Source organism: Tamandua tetradactyla, chromosome 9, assembly GCF_023851605.1.
Source record: "Tamandua tetradactyla isolate mTamTet1 chromosome 9, mTamTet1.pri, whole genome shotgun sequence".
Lineage (NCBI taxonomy): Eukaryota > Metazoa > Chordata > Mammalia > Pilosa > Myrmecophagidae > Tamandua > Tamandua tetradactyla.
This window is the reverse complement of record NC_135335.1, coordinates 40,317,659-40,336,586: the sequence shown is the minus strand read 5'-3', so window position 1 is coordinate 40,336,586 and position 18,928 is coordinate 40,317,659. Positions and strand designations below refer to the sequence as shown.

Sequence of the window (18,928 nt, the reverse complement as noted above, 5' to 3'; positions counted from 1 at the left end):
TAACTTAATAGACCATATTCTAACCTAACAGAATAGTAAACACTCTAAGTTAAAAAAAAAATCACTCAATGGTGACAATGACAAAATTACCTCTACTAATCATTGTGATAATTACTCTATTTACATTAGCTTTAATTCACATAAACACCAAGGTTTTATCTCTGTTTAACAGATGGACAAAGGCTCAGAGAAATTAAAGGAGAAAAACAGGGATGTGAATTCAAAGCTCATCCTCTCTCTACTACACTATACTGTTTCAACCAGTGGTAGCAGAAAAATAAAACATACTAACCCACAGGATTTAAGAATAAAATCTCTCCTTATGTATTCATCAATAACGTTTCTATCCAGACAACCAATGACAAGGTTCATAGATAAAATAAAGCTAATAATTCCACTCCTCTACACTAGATCTAGAAAAAGATGAAATGAAGAAAGCTTCAGATGATAGAAAAAGATAATACCAGAATTTATCAAGCTATGCATGCTATATCCTTAATAAAAGACAAAACCAAACAACTATAACTAGGTTCATGAAGTCCTTTAATTTACAAGACATTCATAATATATGATCATCTCATTCACCTTTTAGAATAATTCAGGGAGGCTAACAAGACTTTAACTATCTTTCTATTTTATCAATGAGGAAACTGAAACTCAGGAAGATTAATTCAACAACCTACCACATGCTAAACACTCTTCTAGAGGCACAAAGCCAACGGCTGAGCTGACCTCTCACAATGCACCAAAGAAGACTGGCTGCTAGGTACAGGATTTAATGAAATCATATTTATTTCAGGGGCTTAATGTCATAGTGTCTTGACAAAGATAGATTCTCCAAAAATGAATACCCTGATCACCTAAAGGACAGTCAATCTCATGTACTCCCCAATTTAAGCTCTTTTGAGAATGCAGGAGATGATGAAGAATGATACCAGGTTCCCACATTTTCAACAAACAAAACTCACCACCTGAAACTAGATGAATTATTTAGTTTTCAAGAGTATTCTTTTTTTTTTAATTGACAAACCAAAACAATAAACAAACATGAATGTTCTTAACATACAAACATTCCACATATGCTGTACAATCAATGGCTCACAATATCATCACATAGTTGTATATTCATCACCATGATCATTTTTTAGAACATCTGCATCACTCCAGAAAAAGAAATAAAAAGAAAAAAGAAAAAACTCATACATACAATTACCCTTACCCCTCCCTCTCATTGACCACTAGTATTTCCATCTACCCAACATATTTTAACCCGTTTTGCATATTTATTTTCCTATACCCCTTACCACTCCCTTTCATAGTTTTCAAGAGTATTCTAAAGTTCATAAATATTCTCAGAAAAAAAGGCTATTACAAAATACAAAGCAGTAATGTCTCTTAGTAGAAAAACTTTGTGACATTAAATAGTTCACATTCTTAAGAGTTAAAAAGCTAAATATACTATATCTTCCAACAGTAATTATGAAGAATGAAAAAAAAACACAAAGCTATCACTGAATTACAATAAGATACTTACAATTTAGGCTACTGTTCAGTTAATTTAATAATTTTTTAAGATACTATTTTCTCTTAATTTTACAAAAGACATAAACAGTTATATAGCAATTTTTATAGTAATTCTAAGGCCCTCTAAATTACACAATCGCAGTAATGTATTTCTGTCTTAACTTATTGCCTGCTCACCAAACTTCATTAACTAATTTATGATAATGATGACCCTGAAAGAGATAATGATGACTTCTAAAACTTTAAAGAGTACCTGCCCTTTTGTTTTATTTAAAGTAGATTAATATGTTTACATGATTCTAAATCAAAATGGCAGAAAAAAAGATGCATACTAAGAAGACACATTTTCTCCTCTGTCCCCATTCATATCATATCCCCTTGTCCCCAACAACACATACTCATTTTTATTAGTTTGTTATGTATCCTTCTAGTGCTTCTTTAAGCAAAAACAAACATAAGTATCCATTATTTTTTCCCTTTTTAGAAGAGAGATTGCATACTATATATGTTGTTCTAAATATTGGTTTTTCAGTGATAAACATATCCTGGACAGCTCACCCAAGCACAAAGAGATTTTCTTTTTTAAAAATCACAGTATTTTGTTGTGCAGTTATACTATAGTTTCATTAACCAGCATCCACTGATACTTGAGTAGTTTCCAGTCTTTTGCTATTATAAACAATGAGACAGTGAATAAGTGTCTATTATAAACAATGAGATAAGTGAATAAGATTATACATATCTTATATGTGTGCATATATATCTATAGAAAAGATCCATCAGAATACTGGATAAAAAGTAAAAATGACTACTTTTTTATTCATCTAATTAGATTCCCCTCCTTACTGTATTATACAAGCAATATATATAAAATTGCATTATGTAGCAAATGAGAGTGTCTGTTTCCTCACAGCCTTGATGCAGATTATATCCTTAAACTTTAACATTTTAGCCAAATTATTAAGTAAGAAATGGTTTTAATTTGCATTTCTCTTCCTGCAAACCAATCTGTTTGTGGCTTTTGCCCATCTGTCTATTGGGTCTGTGGGTTCTTTTCCTCTTACCCTCTACATATTCAAAAAGAGTATCTACCCTTGAATGTTTAAACCTAAGAAATAAGGAAAGCTTGTTAGCATGCATTCTTTTATTGTCAAAAATATTTCTATCAAATTATATCTTAAGGTTAAATATTTTTTTTAAAACTACACATTCAAAATTTTTTTCAATTGACGAGAAAGAAATTCCAAAGCAAGCATCTATTATATTTATCTTAATTTTAACTCTGGCTACAATTCAACATCAAATTTGTCTGATTACTTCTATTTCCTCACACTGTCCTCTGATATCAATGCCAGGAACTTTGTCTAAACCCAGTTTACCACCTACTCTGAGACTATACATCTATAGCTAAATATGCAGAGAAAAAAAATCACCGTGGTGTCCAATCTCACATAAATTTCTGATCACAAATGTCAAACAAGGAATCCTCACTACCAGGCAATCCTATAATACTTACCTGGTACACCCAGCTTCCCACTCTAAAAAAATTATTTCATATCTTCTCAAATTTCCAATCTCAAATCTATAGCCTGCCATCTTATCCCCACTCTTAGCTGATGAACTTGCTTCAATTACATTAAGAAAATAAAAGCAATCAGTTCATCATGCTTCTATTAGATCTCCCCAATTGTGAACTACCCACTCCCTCTCTTCCCTCCTGAACCTATGGCTGAATCTGCCTGCCCCTGTCAAGGCCACCCTTTCCACTGGTGCTCTAGACTCCACCTCCTGTTGCCCTCTTAGTACTATACTCGTCCAATTAGCTGCACACACACTCCCATCAGTTTCTCCCTCTATTATAAACAATGAGATAAGTGAATAAGATTATACATATCTTTTATGTGTGCATATATATCTATAGAAAAGATCCATCATTCTCACCTACTCCCTCCAGATACATTCCCAATCTCTATTGTCCTTTACAGCAAAAGTTACTGAAAGTTAACAACAGATGTCATCTTTACTTCCTCCACTAAGATTTTCTTCGTAACCCACTCTAATTGGTCTTCTGCCTCATATCCACTTGCTTGAGACAATTCCTCCTGAGACTTTTATATTGCCAAATTGATCAGTCCCTTTTCTGTCTTACCTTACTTTTGACCTCTCCATAATTTTTCTTCTGTTGGCTTCCATGATATCACAGTGTCATGGTTTTCTGCATCCCTCACTGGCTAATTCTTCCTTAAGACCTTTAGCTCAGTGTCTTCTTTCTGCTGAATCTCTAAATGTTGGAGTAACAGCTGTTCTGCCCTAAATCCTTTTTCTTCTTCTACACTCCCTCCCTAACTGACCTCAGTCAACATCCTGCTCTTAATCTGTACTCCACCACAGTACTGACACCTTCGTCTGCTTGTTTGATACCTCTATTTGGTCATCTCACAGTACTAAAACAAAACTCTTGATGACCAATCTTGCAACCCCTAGCCAAAGTTTCTATTGCCTTTCTCACATTTCCCCATCTTAGTAAACTGCTAAAGTAAATCTATCCCTGGTGCTGCACTTTTCCTTGCTAACCACATCCAAGTCATCTGCAAGTTCTGTCGATTCTACCTCCAAAATATATTCCGAATCCCACCCATTTCTATCTCTACTATTAATACTTTCATGCACTTCAACTTAAATCCTGGAATGTGTTGCTATAAAAACCTACCTGGTCTCCCTAATTCTACTCCTGCTTTGCCGCTAAACCTCCAATCATTCTTCACAGCAACTGGAGTCATCCAGTTTAAAATGAACAATATAAACCAGCTCACAACATAGATTAATATTAGTAAATGTTCCCCAAATTGATCCACAGATTCAATGCAATCTCAACAATTCCAGCAGATCTTTTTTTTGTAGCAACAGACAAACTGATTTAAAAATCTATATGGAGATGCAAAGAAACTAGAATTGCATCTTGAAAGAGAATGACAAAGTTGAGAACTCACATTTTCTGACTTACTTTATATAAAGCTACAGTAATACAGACAGTGTTGTATGGATGTAAAGACAAAAAAATATATTAATGGAATAAAGTCCAGAAATAAACTGACATGTATACTGTTAAGTGATTTTCAGCAAAGACATCAAGGAAATTCAATAGAAAAAAAGACAGTCTTTTCAACAAACATACCTGGAAAACTGGCTATTTATATTGGAATAAAATGAACTTCAATCCATACTTGACACTGTATGCAAAATTCAACCTGAAATGGATCACAGACCTACACATACAGGAAGAAAACACAGCTGAACATTTCTGCAATCTTAGAGAAGGCAAAGATTTCACAGATAAACTCTAGAAAGCAACAACATAAAAGAAAAAAATGACAAAATTAATTTAGCTTCATCAAAATTTAAAAAAGAAAAGTCTTTTCTCACCAAAACACATTGATAAGAAACAGAATAAACTAGCCACATACTGGGGAGAAAATTTCATAATACATACGTCTAGCAGAAATCTTTAATTTAGAATATATAAACAATTTCTGTAACTCAATAATTAAAAAGCAAATAACTCAATTTAAAAATGGACAAAAAACTTGAATGACATTTCACAAAGAAAAATATGAAAATGTCCTACTACTTCATGAAAAAGTGTCCAATATCATTAGTTACCAGGGAAATAAAAATTAAAATCTTAATGAGTTATAACTACAACTACTCATTAGAATAGGCTAAAATTAAAAATAAGGATACTACCAAGTGTTAGCAAGGATATAGAACACAGACCACCGGAACTTCTCATATACAGCTGGTAGGAATGTAAAATGGTGCAACCACTTTAGAAACCATTCGGCAATTTCTTAGTTTGCTTTACCCTGCAATTCTATTTCTAGGTATTCACACAAGATAAATGGAAACATACACAGACACACAACACAAATAATACAAAAATGTTTATGACAGTTTTGTTCATAATAGCCCCAAGCTGGAAGTAATACAAAAATGCATAAACATGAGACAAATAAATAACGTTATTTTCATATAAAAAATACTATATAGCAATGAAAAATGGGCTACTGATATAAAAACATGAACAAATCTCAAAAGGACTATGGTAAGGGAAACCAGACCATTATAAGACTATAATACTGGATAATTCCATTTATATGAATTTCTGGAATAGGTGGAAGAAAACACGATGGGAGTGGGAACTTACTGGAAAGAGGAATGAGGGATCTTTCTAGCATGATGAAAATGTTATGTATGCTCACAGAGACATGAGTTACAGAGATATATGTATTCGTCAAAACTCTTAAAACTGTAATCTTACTTTGTATTTCACTGTGTATCTTACACCTCAAGTTTTAACAAAAAGGAGAAAACTCTTCAATGTATTCTCATTAAACGCAGAATAAAATCCTAACTCCTTACCAAGCCCTACATGTGATTCTAACTCTGAACTTACCTCTCTCTACTTCCTCTGACCACCCAATATGTTCTAGCCTTGCCATGCTTCTTTCTCATCCTTTAACGTGACGCACACATCCCCACCCTGGAGCCTTTCATTAGCTGCTCCCTCTGTTTACAATGAGCTTGTTCCAGATCTTTCCTTGGCTGGCTCTTCACTATTATTTAACTTTTGGGTTAAATAGCACCTGTTCAGTGAGCCTATCCTAACCTCAATTCCTCTGTCAATATCACCTACAGTAATTCTTTTTGTGTCTGACATTTTTAATTTGTTTATTTATTCATTCATTAGCTATTAACGAAAACATGGATTTAATCTGTCCTGTTCACTGCTTTACCCCCATGCCTGGAAATAGTGTTTGGTGTAATAAACCCTGTGGAAGGTAGATGGTTACTTACACACCAAATCTATTTCCTCTTTTTCCTGGGTACAAGATTAAACAACATTTTCCACCCTCCTCTGCAGGTAATACTGGTCCACATGACTCAGTTCAAGCCAAAATAAAGCCTTTAATGTGGGGAAGAGATTAAATAATCCCAAATATGACACAGTGCTGGGAATATATGACATATGAGTGGTTCCTTCACAAGATGGAAGGGGTGAAATGACCAGAATATTCTTGGTAATTAAAAAAGACACAGATCAAAGCTACTAACTCTTGATTATCTGAGGGTCTATTAACCAATTTTCTGAGATTGAAAAAATAATCTGAAGAAAAGAAAGGGAAAGCAAACATTCAACCTGGTATGTATGCCTGCCCAATATAGGTGTTATTCTCATTATCTGAAAAATGAAAGGCTAGGTTAAGAAAGAGATAATTAATAGAAACTTAAAGAGTTTCTGGCTGTTTTTTATCAAGCAATGTATACTATGCTCACTGTTCCTAAACTACTGCATTTGCATTACTTTTGCACTATTGTCTGAGAACTACAGTGATAAACCTATTACTAAATACAATTTTAACAGAGGATGATCCATTTTAAACTTCATTTTGATTTTTAATCACCGTTTGAGAAAGCCATGACTCTCTACACCACTGCCACTCCAAGATAACAATAATTTCCAGGGCAAGAACTGTTTCAGGATTTGAGTATCCTAACTGAAATACCAATTTAAAAAATTTTCAATCTAGTCCTTAAAAAATCTGAAAAAGGTGTCTTCTACTATAGCCAAATCTGTTCCCTCTTTTCTGACCCTTACAGTTCCAGTACTCTATCATAGGCAAATCCACTGAACTAATTCAACTGTTTTCATCCACATCTAGGCATGCCTCCTTCTGGATTCCTAAAACCCCACACAGCCAGACTTTCTACTTGGTATTATTAGCACTCTATTTTAGAAGAATACATTCTAAGTCTGTAAATATAGGTATTTGTGCATTGATAAGTTTTTACTTTAAAAACAGGACATGTACTACTTAGAAACGTAGCATTGGACAGGATTTTTCTTTGATTATATACTTTATCTCTACGGTTTTACAGTTACATGAAAATAACAGAGAGGGAAAGCTCATAAATTTGTCACTTTTAATATTTTATCTGTTTATTCAATTCTATTTCAACAAACACAGAACTTTAACCTAGTCTCAGTGCCTACTGGGAATTTGGTGAACTTAGAAAAACCAAGCAACAGAAAGCATTATACCTGAATTTAGGAAACCCAGCTTTACTATTTTTTTAATGTTTATTTATTTATTTTTAAATATTTCCACTGACAAATCTTCACACACATACATTCCATAAATGATGTCCAATCATTTGGACAACACTACCACACAGTCACGCACTAAGCACCATGACTACCTCTCAGAACATCTGCATCACTCCAGAAAAAGAAACAACTCATACACACCACACCCCACACCCCTCCCCACAACGACCACCAGTACCTCAATTTATTTCAACGCCCCCCATTCTCCCCATAATCTATTCACTTCCTATCCATATTTTTTTATCATACCAGACAAAAGAAGCATCCGGCTTTACTATTAATCAGGATCATGAGATAAGGTCACTTAACTTCTTTTGTTTTAACTGACTGAAGCATTGCCTTACCTGCCCAGAAACGTGCATGTATGTATGTATGTATGTATGTATGTGTGTATGTATGTATGTGTGTGTGTATGTGTGTGTGTGTGTATGTATGTATGTGTGTATGTATGTATGTATGTATGTGTGTGTGTGTGTGTGTGTGTGGAGAGAGAGAGAGATAGAGACACACACACACATCTTAAAGGCTTCTATAATTGGCTTTTGCAGAATTATCTAAAAACAAACAAACCTCCACCTCTGAACCTATCACGTTTTAACACCTGAATCCCTCTGAAATACAAGAATAACGTGCACCACTTATGTGGTAAAATCAATATGAGGAAGCAGAACCAGTGATTTTATATGTACCCATGTCCCAGAATGTAACTGTCTTTGTTTTGGGTGGAAGTAAAAAGAACAGAGACGACATTCAAATTAGCACTGCATGTCTTTCTAACAAGGCAACCACACAATTCAGCACCCAAACTCAGACACTTTGGAGAGTGATTCAGAGAACTATTAGTAACTAGGCCAAGACAAAATCTAGAAATCAGCCTGTCCCAGTGAAACCAGAATATGTGGTCATTCAATGTCTGATATTTGAACAACTTCATTAAAATGCTATTAACAAAGGAAGCAATGGTTTCTATGATACGGCCAGACAAATATTCTGATGTAATTCATGCTATAATGGGGTAAAATTTGGGGTGGGAATTGCTGGCTTCAACTCTCTTCACAGAATGAGCTTAGATAAGTCACATTACCTTCACCCTTCCTTATTTGTGACATAAAGTCCCTAAATTTGTGACTAACTTGAAAGTGCTTGCATTCCATCCTAACATGCATTTTTCCCAGGTCCTGAGGATCTCCATACTACATAACATTTGCTTCTCTGGTTTAAAAGCAGAGATATAAAAACAAATAAATAAAATAAAAGCAAAGACAGCATGAAATGAGAAGAGAGGAAAAAAGTTCTGATTTTAACAACTGGTGAATGTAATAAAGGATAAACCTGGTCAAGTGATTAAATAAACAAAATTCCAACAGCATGATATTGTAAATTTTATTTCATTTCTATTCCATTAAATTTCATTCACCAGAACAAGGCCAAAATGATTATAATTTGTGTTTTTAAATCAGAGAAAGCTCCTAATTGGCTACCAATGTTTGGGGACCTGGGAGTATTGATCCACAAGTAATTATCGATTACGTGCCTAACATTTAGAAGGAACCGGTAGTTCCTTCAAGGTCTCATACTTATTCTTCACAAAACATCCTGAAAAGTACAACCTTAACTTTTTGTTTTCCTTTATGAGAACTGAACTCTGAGCCAGCCAAGATTATATCTCAGTATTGTGGAACAAGACAAATATTTACAGAAGCATTTGAGACAAGAATGACTGACTATTAAGTTTACAAAATATCTGAAAAAACAAATTAAAAAAAAATTCAAACTTATAAAAGTGTTCCATTATGCCAAACAAAACTCATGATACTACAGTCACCATGCCAAAACCTTGTGTGATGATTAGACAATGCTATATGTTATGAGACTGAAGGTATAATTTTATAAGTGTGGGACCTGAAAGAACTGCCAATTTAAACATCTTAGATACAAAAGATAAACTATGGCATTCTAAAACTCACTCCCCTGGTACAAGAAACTGAAGGGCTTAAAGTAATCTTATGGAGGATCTTTAGGTTATGGCAGTTCATGAATCTGGTAAAAACAAAAATATTTGCCATCTAGATTGACCCAGAATGCTGAAGAATCAAATATTATATAACAACAAAAAAAGCTAATATAAAGAAGCTCATCATACCACCAATATAAAAATGCGTAATTAAAAAAAACCCCAAAAGGTGCCAACATGAACTGCTTGAGAGTAAAAGTCTTATTGTTTAACAATAAATGTCCTTTGGCAAAGAATACTGAAGTAAAGATAAGAATGCTTGTACTGTCACATTGCTCTTGATAATCACTATTCAAATCATTTTTACAAACATATATTCACTAATAAAAACATGTAACTGAAGCTGAGTCATATAAATTTATACATATTTTCTTTAGTGATGAAATGTAAAGGGTATGAGACATCCTCTATGAGGTGAAATCATTCTGTAAAGTAAAATTAGCACAGCAAGGCAAAGCTGATAGAAATAAAATGGAGAGGAAAACATAATTCTTCCTTCATGGTATATTTGCTTATATAATTTTAACAAAGTATAAAATAATAATGCATTTTAAAGAATGCATCAAAACAGTGATGTAACAGTGTATATGACCAGATGTAACAATATTAAATTAAAGAAAAAAAAAAGAATAGTTCAATAATAAAACTTACTACAACTCAGAAGAAATGTCCATTTACCACTGAAGAAATATAAAAAAATAAAGTTCTGATAACCTTGGTTTTCCAACATTTACATATATTCTTTGAATATTTTCATACCAATATTTCTCTTTATTTTGATGTTGTGATATACTTAAAAAATAAACCTTTTATTTCAGAATAGTTTCATATTTACAGAAAAGTTGCAAAAATAGTACAGAAAGTTCCCACATACCCCATATCCAATTTCTTCTATTGTTAATGTCTTACATTGGTATGAGATATTAGTCACAATTAATGAATCAATATTGATACATTATTATTAACTAAAGTCCATACTTTTTTCAGATTTCCTTAGTTTTTACCTAATGTTCTACGGTATCCTGCATGGTATACTATATTACATTTAGTCTGCCTGTTTCCCTTGGCTCCTCTTCATTATGACAGTTTCTCAAGACTTGCTTTGTTTTTGATGATTTTGACAGCTTTGAGGAATACTGGTCAAGTATTTTGTAGAATGTTCCTCAACTGGGATTTGTCTGATGTTTTCTTACTGTCATACTGAGGTGATGGGTTTTTAGGAGGAAGCGCACAGAATCAAGAACCATTCTCAACACATTCTATCAAGGGTGCTCACTAGCGATGTGCCATCAGTGTTGATGTTACCCTTGATCACGTGGCTGACTGGTATACGTCAGGCTTCTCCACTGTAATTCTTTTCTTCCCTTTCCACACTGCACTCTTCGAAAGGAAACTACCAAGCACAGCCTCTACCAAAGGATGTAGGGAGTTATGCGACACCTTCCCGATCGTAGTTCTAACATATTATTTGGAATTCTGCAGGGGAGATTTGTCTGTTCTCCCACATTATATTTATACCACTATAGACTCATGTATTTACACTTTAAGCTCTAATATGATACTGTTATTTATATTGCTGCTTCATCTGTTCCAGGTTTGGCCATCTGGAACACTTTCATTTGGCTCCTGTGTCCCTTTTTGACATACCCTGACCATAGTGTTTTTGTTTCTTCTGCTTCCTTTTTCCTTTCCACAGCACTTCTTTACTTTCTGGCATTACAAAATGCCCGAGACTTATCTATTCCCTGCTCCAGCTCTGCAGCCTTTTCTCCAAGGAGCCCTTTTTATTGGAAAATGGCATTAGAAATAAAGATCTCTAATAGAGAGGCTAGAGAGAAGTGCCTGAAACTGTAGAGCTGTGTTCTAGCAGCCATGTTTCTTGAAGATGAATGCATAATGATACAGCTTTCACAATGTGACTATGTGAATGTGAAAACCTTGTGTCTGATGCTCCTTTTATCTAGGATATTGACAGATGGGTGGAAAATATGGGTTAAAAATAAATAAATAATAGGGGGAACAAACGTTAAAATAAATAGAGTAGATTGAAATATGAACAATGAACAATGAAAGGAAGTGGTAAGGGGTATAGAAAAAAATAGGGGGAACAAAGGTTAAAATTTATTGAATAGTTGGAAATACTAGTAGTCAATGAGAGGGAGAAGTAAGGGATATGGTATGTATGAGTTTTTTTTTTTCTTTTTTATCTCTTTTTCTGGAGTGATGCAAATAGTTCTAAAAATTATCATGGTGATGAATATACTACTATGTGATAAAATTATCATGGTGATGAATATACTACTACGTGATAATATTGTGAGCCACTGATTGTACACTATGCATGGAAAGTTTGTATGCGAAGAATGTCCATGTTTGCATGTTGTTTCAGTTTGACAACAAAAAATAAATTAAGGGCAGGCACAGTGGCTCAGCAGGCAGTTTTTGCCTGCCACGCTGAAGACCCGGTTCTTTCCCCGGTGCCTGCCCATGTAAAGAAAAATTTTTTTAATAATAATAAATTTAAAAAAAAATTTTTTTTTAAAGAAATAAAGATCTTTCACACTGGGTATGCTCCTTACTACTGGGGTATTGTGACTTCTAGACCTTCTCACCTGGCAGAGCAAGGAAATATCTTTGTGTATACAAGCTATATTACATACACATACCTATCAATATTTCTATATGTATTGGTTTGTATTGATTTTTTTTCAGGGGGGCTGCATGGTCTGGGAAACAAAGGTCTGTATCTATTTTAAGCCAAACACAGTTCACACTGATTTCTCTAACTCTAACCCATTATCACATGAATCAATTTAGCCTTCTATAGCCTTCTCCCTTCTTTATCTGCAATCTCCTCCTCCAACATTGAGACACCTGGCTTCCAACGTCTACCATCCATCTTAAGATAGGGACACATATCTAATGCCACACAGAAGACTATGCTAAGTGACAAACGGGGAGGATTAGAGAAGAATTTTCTAAAATGGCAGGCCAGGGAAACACTTCAGCAAGAATATGAGAGGAATATTTGAGACCCACACATCTATACAAAGAAAATATAGATAAGTACACTTCAAAATATTACCTTCTAATTCTTAAGCATGGAGAAGGAATTCTTGGTAAAACAAAAAAAAATTAGAAATAATTACTATTAAAACAAAAAAGAAAAAAACACTCCTGCTTGACGCATTTAATGTCCAAGGAAGGTTCAAAGTCACATAATATCGCCATCTAGTAAGCAGCAAGGTGCTTTTAAAGACTTTCCCCAAAAGAACCAGCAGGTATATCCTGCCACACCCAGTAGAGTAACTTTAGAAGGAGAAAATGTATATATACTCCATCAATCCCAATAATAGTACTCCTAACCCTGTTAGGGAGAAACAAAACAGGATAATAAGGAAACAATCCCCGACAAAGAACTCCTAGGTCTGGAACTGTAATTTTCTGCTTAAGGTCAAGAAATTTTTATTTATAATGTTGGTAAATTTTAGTTTGATAATTAATTACTTCATACTTCAGTTTATTATCACACAAGGTGAAAAAGTAAATTGTTTCTCATCAAGAAGCACATCTCCCTTCTAATTCTGAACTCATTTGGCTCAGAACTTTATAATCTGATCTTTTCTCCCCCTGACATTTGCTTCCTATCACTTCTCCAACAGCCCTCAGAGATACTGGCCTCTTTCTTTCTAGGCAGCAATGGGAAAGCACACTTGGAAAATGGGTGATTCCACTGTGTCTTGCTCCTATCTCCTGGCCCTTACCGTCTCTGGGTGCAAGGCCTGACTTCCAAATATCAGTAACTTTACCTGAGGGCATTCCCTTGGTTTTTGCTAGAACCTGCTCTGCGGCTAGCATGGAAGACTAGAAGCATCAAGGAGCAGCCCGCAAGCAATGACTGAAGGAAATTCCCTTGCCCCTCAGGTGGGATAACCCTGACCTGAGTGTTTTAATCCAATTCCCAGCTTCCCAAAGATGATTAAACTTCTGTTGCCCACAATGGTATCTGCTTTGGTAACATGCCCCCTTAAAACGTTGTCTTCCCTTTCCTGTCTCACTTCCCCACTCCCTTTACCTCCCCAATAAACCACTAACACTCAAATCCTTATCTCAGCATCTGTTTCTCAGGAAAACCACCCTTTCAAATAATGCATATTCCACTCTTTTAAAGATGTGAAAAGCAAGTCTGCTTGGCTACAGCAGCATATCAAAGATGAGAGAACATGGGCTTTAAGGTCAACGAAACCTGGGTTTGAATCCTAGTATTGCAGGATTATTATTTAACTTCTGGCCTTCCGTCTCCATATCTCTAAATGGGTTTGTCTGTGTACTAAATGATGTAATACATGTAATAATCCTGGAACTCAAGTACTACTTGTAGAACCTACACAGCTCACAGACTTCATTAACACAAATTTAACATTCCACCATCTCCATCAGTAACTTTACTATACCAGGAGACGGTAGTTGCGAATACCGTTATTGTTTCCACAAGCTTCCTGAGAGACCCAACAATTTCTTAAAAGAAAGCAACAAAGTACATAAACTCTAGGACACTTCGAGCCCCTCACCTCAAATTTCTCATCTTTTATGTCCACCAGTACTGACTATTATATCATGATCTAATATCCTAATTAAGACCTGTACTGAAAGGCCTGTCTGAAATTAAACTTCAAAATCTTAATGAACATCCCAACTTTGCCTTCCCATTCAAGAGACGCTCCTCTGATTATATTTCTTCACTAAGCAATAAAATCAGTCTTGTCTTATCAACAGGCTGTTTGATGCCAGCATCTGACATTCTTTAGGCGAATGTCACACAGCAATTTTTTTCTTAAGATTTCCCCCATCACAATGAAAGCGAGGGATAAGGGGTATAGTATGTATAATCTTTTTTTTTTTCTGTTTTCATTTTATTTCTTTTTCTGTTGTCTTTTTCTTTCTTTTTCTGAATTGATGCAAATGTTCTAAGAAATGATGAATATGCAACTAAGTGATGATATTGTGAATTACTGATTATATATGTAGAATGGAATGATCACATGTTAATGTTTTAGTTTGTTGTTAAATTTTTTTAAATTAATAAATAAATTAATTTAAAAAAAAAAGATTTCCCCCATCACTCTCCAATTTACTCAGATTTTAAGAATGTGGCATTAACTACTACTTAAATTCTCCAGCAAATGTTCATCAAGATTTCTTCATTTTTCCTTTTTGCTCTCTGGATTTTAAGAATTCTGGACAGACAGTTCTTTCAAAAATGGCAGAAAAGTAACAGGACATAAATTAGAAGACTGTGCCTCAGCAGTAAGGGCCCAGGAGAAACTAAACTGAGTGAATTTCTAATAGAACTAATAATCCCAGGCTCACAACTTTCTAGCAATGTGCAGAACAAAAATAGGTGAAAAAAAATTGATTGTGGTATTTACTCTATGGTAGAGCCTAAGAAGCAGTTGTGAAAGCATTTCTGAAATGTCCCATCATACAGTCCTAAGTTTTCCCAGATTACTGAAGAAAATTTAATTGCTTTGGATTTTATAAAATAATTGTCACATATTTACCAAAGACTCATTATCTAATTTCATCTTCTCAACAAATCTGAGACATAAGAAACTTTTACCTTATTTTCAGATAGGGAAACAGACTTCAAAAGATTAAATTCCAAAATCACCCAGTAGGATTTTTTCTAAGCCATTCAACTCTAAACCTACTAATTCAGGAGATTTAGTGTTATGCTACACCATAGCTGCTTTCCATGGCATACTTGCCCCTTGATGGTCTCCTCTTGAACAAGGTGCCAAATGATCTGTCTTAGTATCAAACTAAATACCATTAGCTAAGGTTTACTTTAACCCTACTTTTTTTTAAAACTTGGGTTTCTAAGTCTTAAATAAGGTACAGTATCTACCTTTTACACTTAAAAATCTTAAGACCAACAAAAATAACAGAGTAAATGAAAAGGTGGTATAAAAAAGAACTCAAATAAAATTAACATTTTAAAGATCAATATATTTAATATTTATACTGTATACAACACTTCTGATTTACACTTGAGACATAAATAATAGAGGAGATACAGCTCACGGTCTTAAAAGAGGTAAATCCTTACATAAAATGATCACTGGCCTGCCCATGCCAAAAATAAATAAACAAATAATGGTCATTGAAGCTAACTAAGTTTCCAAAGTGTGCAAGCAAATGAATGATTTTTTTCCCTTATTAAAAGTACAATTAGAAACAACCCAAATGCTCGTAAACTAATGAACAGATAAATAAATGTGGTATATATATGCATGGAATACTTTTTCAGCAATAAAAAGGACTATAGTACTGATATACACCATAACATGGATTAACATTGAAAACAGTATGCTATGTGAAAGAAGCCAGTTACAAAAGACGACATATCATATGAGCCCATATATATGAATTATCCAGAAGAGATAAATCTATAGAGACAGTACCCAGACTTGTGGTTGCCAGAGGATGGTGGAGCTGGGAAGAAATGGGAAGTGACTGATAATGAATGATATGGGGCTTCTTTTTGGGGTGTTGAAAATACTTTAAAATTGATTGTAGTGTTGGATGTACAATTACGTGAATATACTAAAAACCACTCAATTATACACTTAAGTGCGTGAATTATATGGTATGTGAATTACATCTCAAAAAGCTGTTAAAATTTTAAATTAGTAGGCAATTCCATCAGACTGTGTTTATAGACAATATACACATTCATATTAGTATAATAGGAAATTGAAGGTGGATCTTACATTAAAAAAATAAAATTTTTTTTAAATGTTTACACCACTGCTATACTCCAGCATCTAGAGCAGACCCTAGTACAATACACATTTGTTGAATGGATGAGTGCAGTGACAGACCCTGTTACGGACACAGGCCAAGCTAGCATCACTATATTTACTATGAGTTGCTAATAAAATTTTCACCTCAAAATGTCTCATAAAGAGAACCTTATAGGACACTTACCAGAGGAAGTCATTAAGAATGGAGAGAGAAACTGCCTGATAATATTGTCCAGGATCTTGAGTCAGGTGAAAGGTAAATAATGGCAAAGAATCATTCTCTTAAGGATTTAATATGTAAGAATGAAGACATACTGAATTGGCAGCAGGAAAGTATATGACTGAGGATAAGCTTAAAAATACTTTTCAACTCTTTCGCTGCATGATGAGTAAGTAATCAGTTACAACAGCCAGAATTTGGGCTAAATTCATCTTAGTAAATCAATCCAAGAAGGCTTACTGTACTTGCTCCTCAGCCATATTTCCTTTAGCCTTTCTACTAAACACAGAGACTGTCTATTGCCTGCTCCTATTTCACCTAAAAGAAATGCCAACTTTCTTATAAATAATCTTTTCATAGTTCAGCTATACCATTAAGACTGTCTGAAGCCAAGATCTCCACCGAACTCATCCTATTTCCTATAATCTTGCCACTAGATACATATTCATTCTGTCATGTGTTTCTCCTTTTTGTTTCCTCCATTCCCACTCCAAGCTCACAAAAGTTTCTCATTTCACTCTGAGATACCAAAACATTCAGGCAACACATGACTATAGTTAAAAACTCTTACTCTCCTTGAAACTGATTTTCCTCCATTGTTACCCTGCATTTCTAGAAGACTTGTGTTCAATCGTCTAATCTTGAATGCCTGTGCACTAGCTTCATACTGTTGGAGAAAACTCAGGCTAACAAGTGTTTTTCCCTCATGCAACTTGAGACTTACTTGAGATTTATTTGTTTTTGACTTTGAAAACCTTTATGATGGGAAGATTTTCCCTTCTTAATAATTAATTCTAAATGATTTGAAACTATTTCCCAAGAACCCTAGGAAAGTAGAAGGTCTCTGGGTGTATTCTTGTAAAAAATTTCTTCTTAATTTGGTGTTTACAGATTAAACATAATCTATCATTCTAAAGCATTGTTAACAATTTTTAAATTAATAAACATCAAAGATTAAGCAATTTCCAAGACATAATCATATTCACATGCTGATGATAGCATTTAAAACCGGTAGAAGTCATTCAGAAAACAACACTATCACCTACCAGGGTAAAATGATGCAACACTATCACCTACCAGGGTGAAATGATGCTAAAGTTAATGAAATAAGTCAATTCAAGCAAAAGGTTCTATTAAGGAAGATCGTTACCATAGGATTAGATACATAAACAGGAAATTGGAAAAAAGGTAGCTATATAACAAAAAGTGAGGGGTCTGGTTAATTGTGGTACCAAAACATAAGAACACTAAACAAATTAAAAATAATGAAGTTGCAACATGAGTAATATTTATAATATTATATATATGTATGTGTGTGTGTGTGTGTATATATATATATACATCATGATTTAAACTAAATTCTTGTCACATTAACTTTTTTCAAAAACCCATGTGGAAAAAAATGACATACCCCCTAACATCCAATTTTTAAAGCTTTTCCCATCTATTATACTCAATCGGTTAAAGTTTTCTTTTTTGATTTGCTCTCTTATATACCATCTCTCCCATCATCTCTATTTACCAGTATAGTTGACTTTACCTCCTTCACTCATTGTATTGACAAAAATTTCACTATCTGCCAGGCTTTCTTTTCCAACTGTAGGAAACATCTATCAGGCTTTCTTTTCCAACTTTAGGAAAAATACCTATATAAACAATACAGAGTAGAAGATAAAAGTACCCTATGGTCCCTGTACAATACCCTCCCAAATCCTGCACCACCATTGTGATGATATACCCTGCTATCACTGTGATGGTTACACAGCAATGAAAATAAAATGAAATGGAAGCCTGGAGAACTGCCCCATGCCTGACAGCTATTTTCTAATCATCTGTCTATAGCATGCAAAGGAAAGAGAAATATAAAACAATCAACTACTTCATGTCTCTTACCTATGACATGAGTCTGATTCTGGGGGAGAAAGAGTCTCTTCTTGAATATCAGTACAAGAAGAAGAAGAATCATCTGCTTTGTCAGGCTCTGACTTCCCTGGGGAGTCCAGCTTTGACTGAGGGAAGTGGTTTGCTGCCAAGGTCATATTTGAGAATTTAATTTTATCATCTTCCTGTCCTAAAAAGGGAAAAAAGAAATGAAAAAACAAAACAAAAAAAAAAGATACAGTTCACGATACCTTAAAACCTACCACTTCTGTATGTCCATTATTTCTATATTAGATAATATATTGTTACTTGTACAC

General features: G+C 34.2%; 1 protein-coding gene across 4 annotated transcripts in view; it reads right to left on the bottom strand.

Annotated features, from left to right (window-relative positions):
• The window catches only part of RAD18 (RAD18 E3 ubiquitin protein ligase), a 137,235-nt gene that overhangs the window by 16,841 nt on the left and 101,466 nt on the right, over positions 1 to 18,928 (bottom strand). For 3 of the 4 annotated variants that reach the window (XR_013157798.1, XR_013157799.1, XM_077116677.1), the window contains exon 11: positions 18,624 to 18,801. Coding sequence is in view for 1 of the 4 variants with exons in the window: in XM_077116677.1 (XP_076972792.1) it covers positions 18,624 to 18,801 (178 nt within the window). In the remaining 3 variants the exon portion in view is untranslated. Of the gene's footprint in view, positions 1 to 4,699; positions 4,791 to 18,623; positions 18,802 to 18,928 lie in introns of all 4 variants that reach the window. The other variant, XR_013157800.1, reaches the window with a different exon arrangement.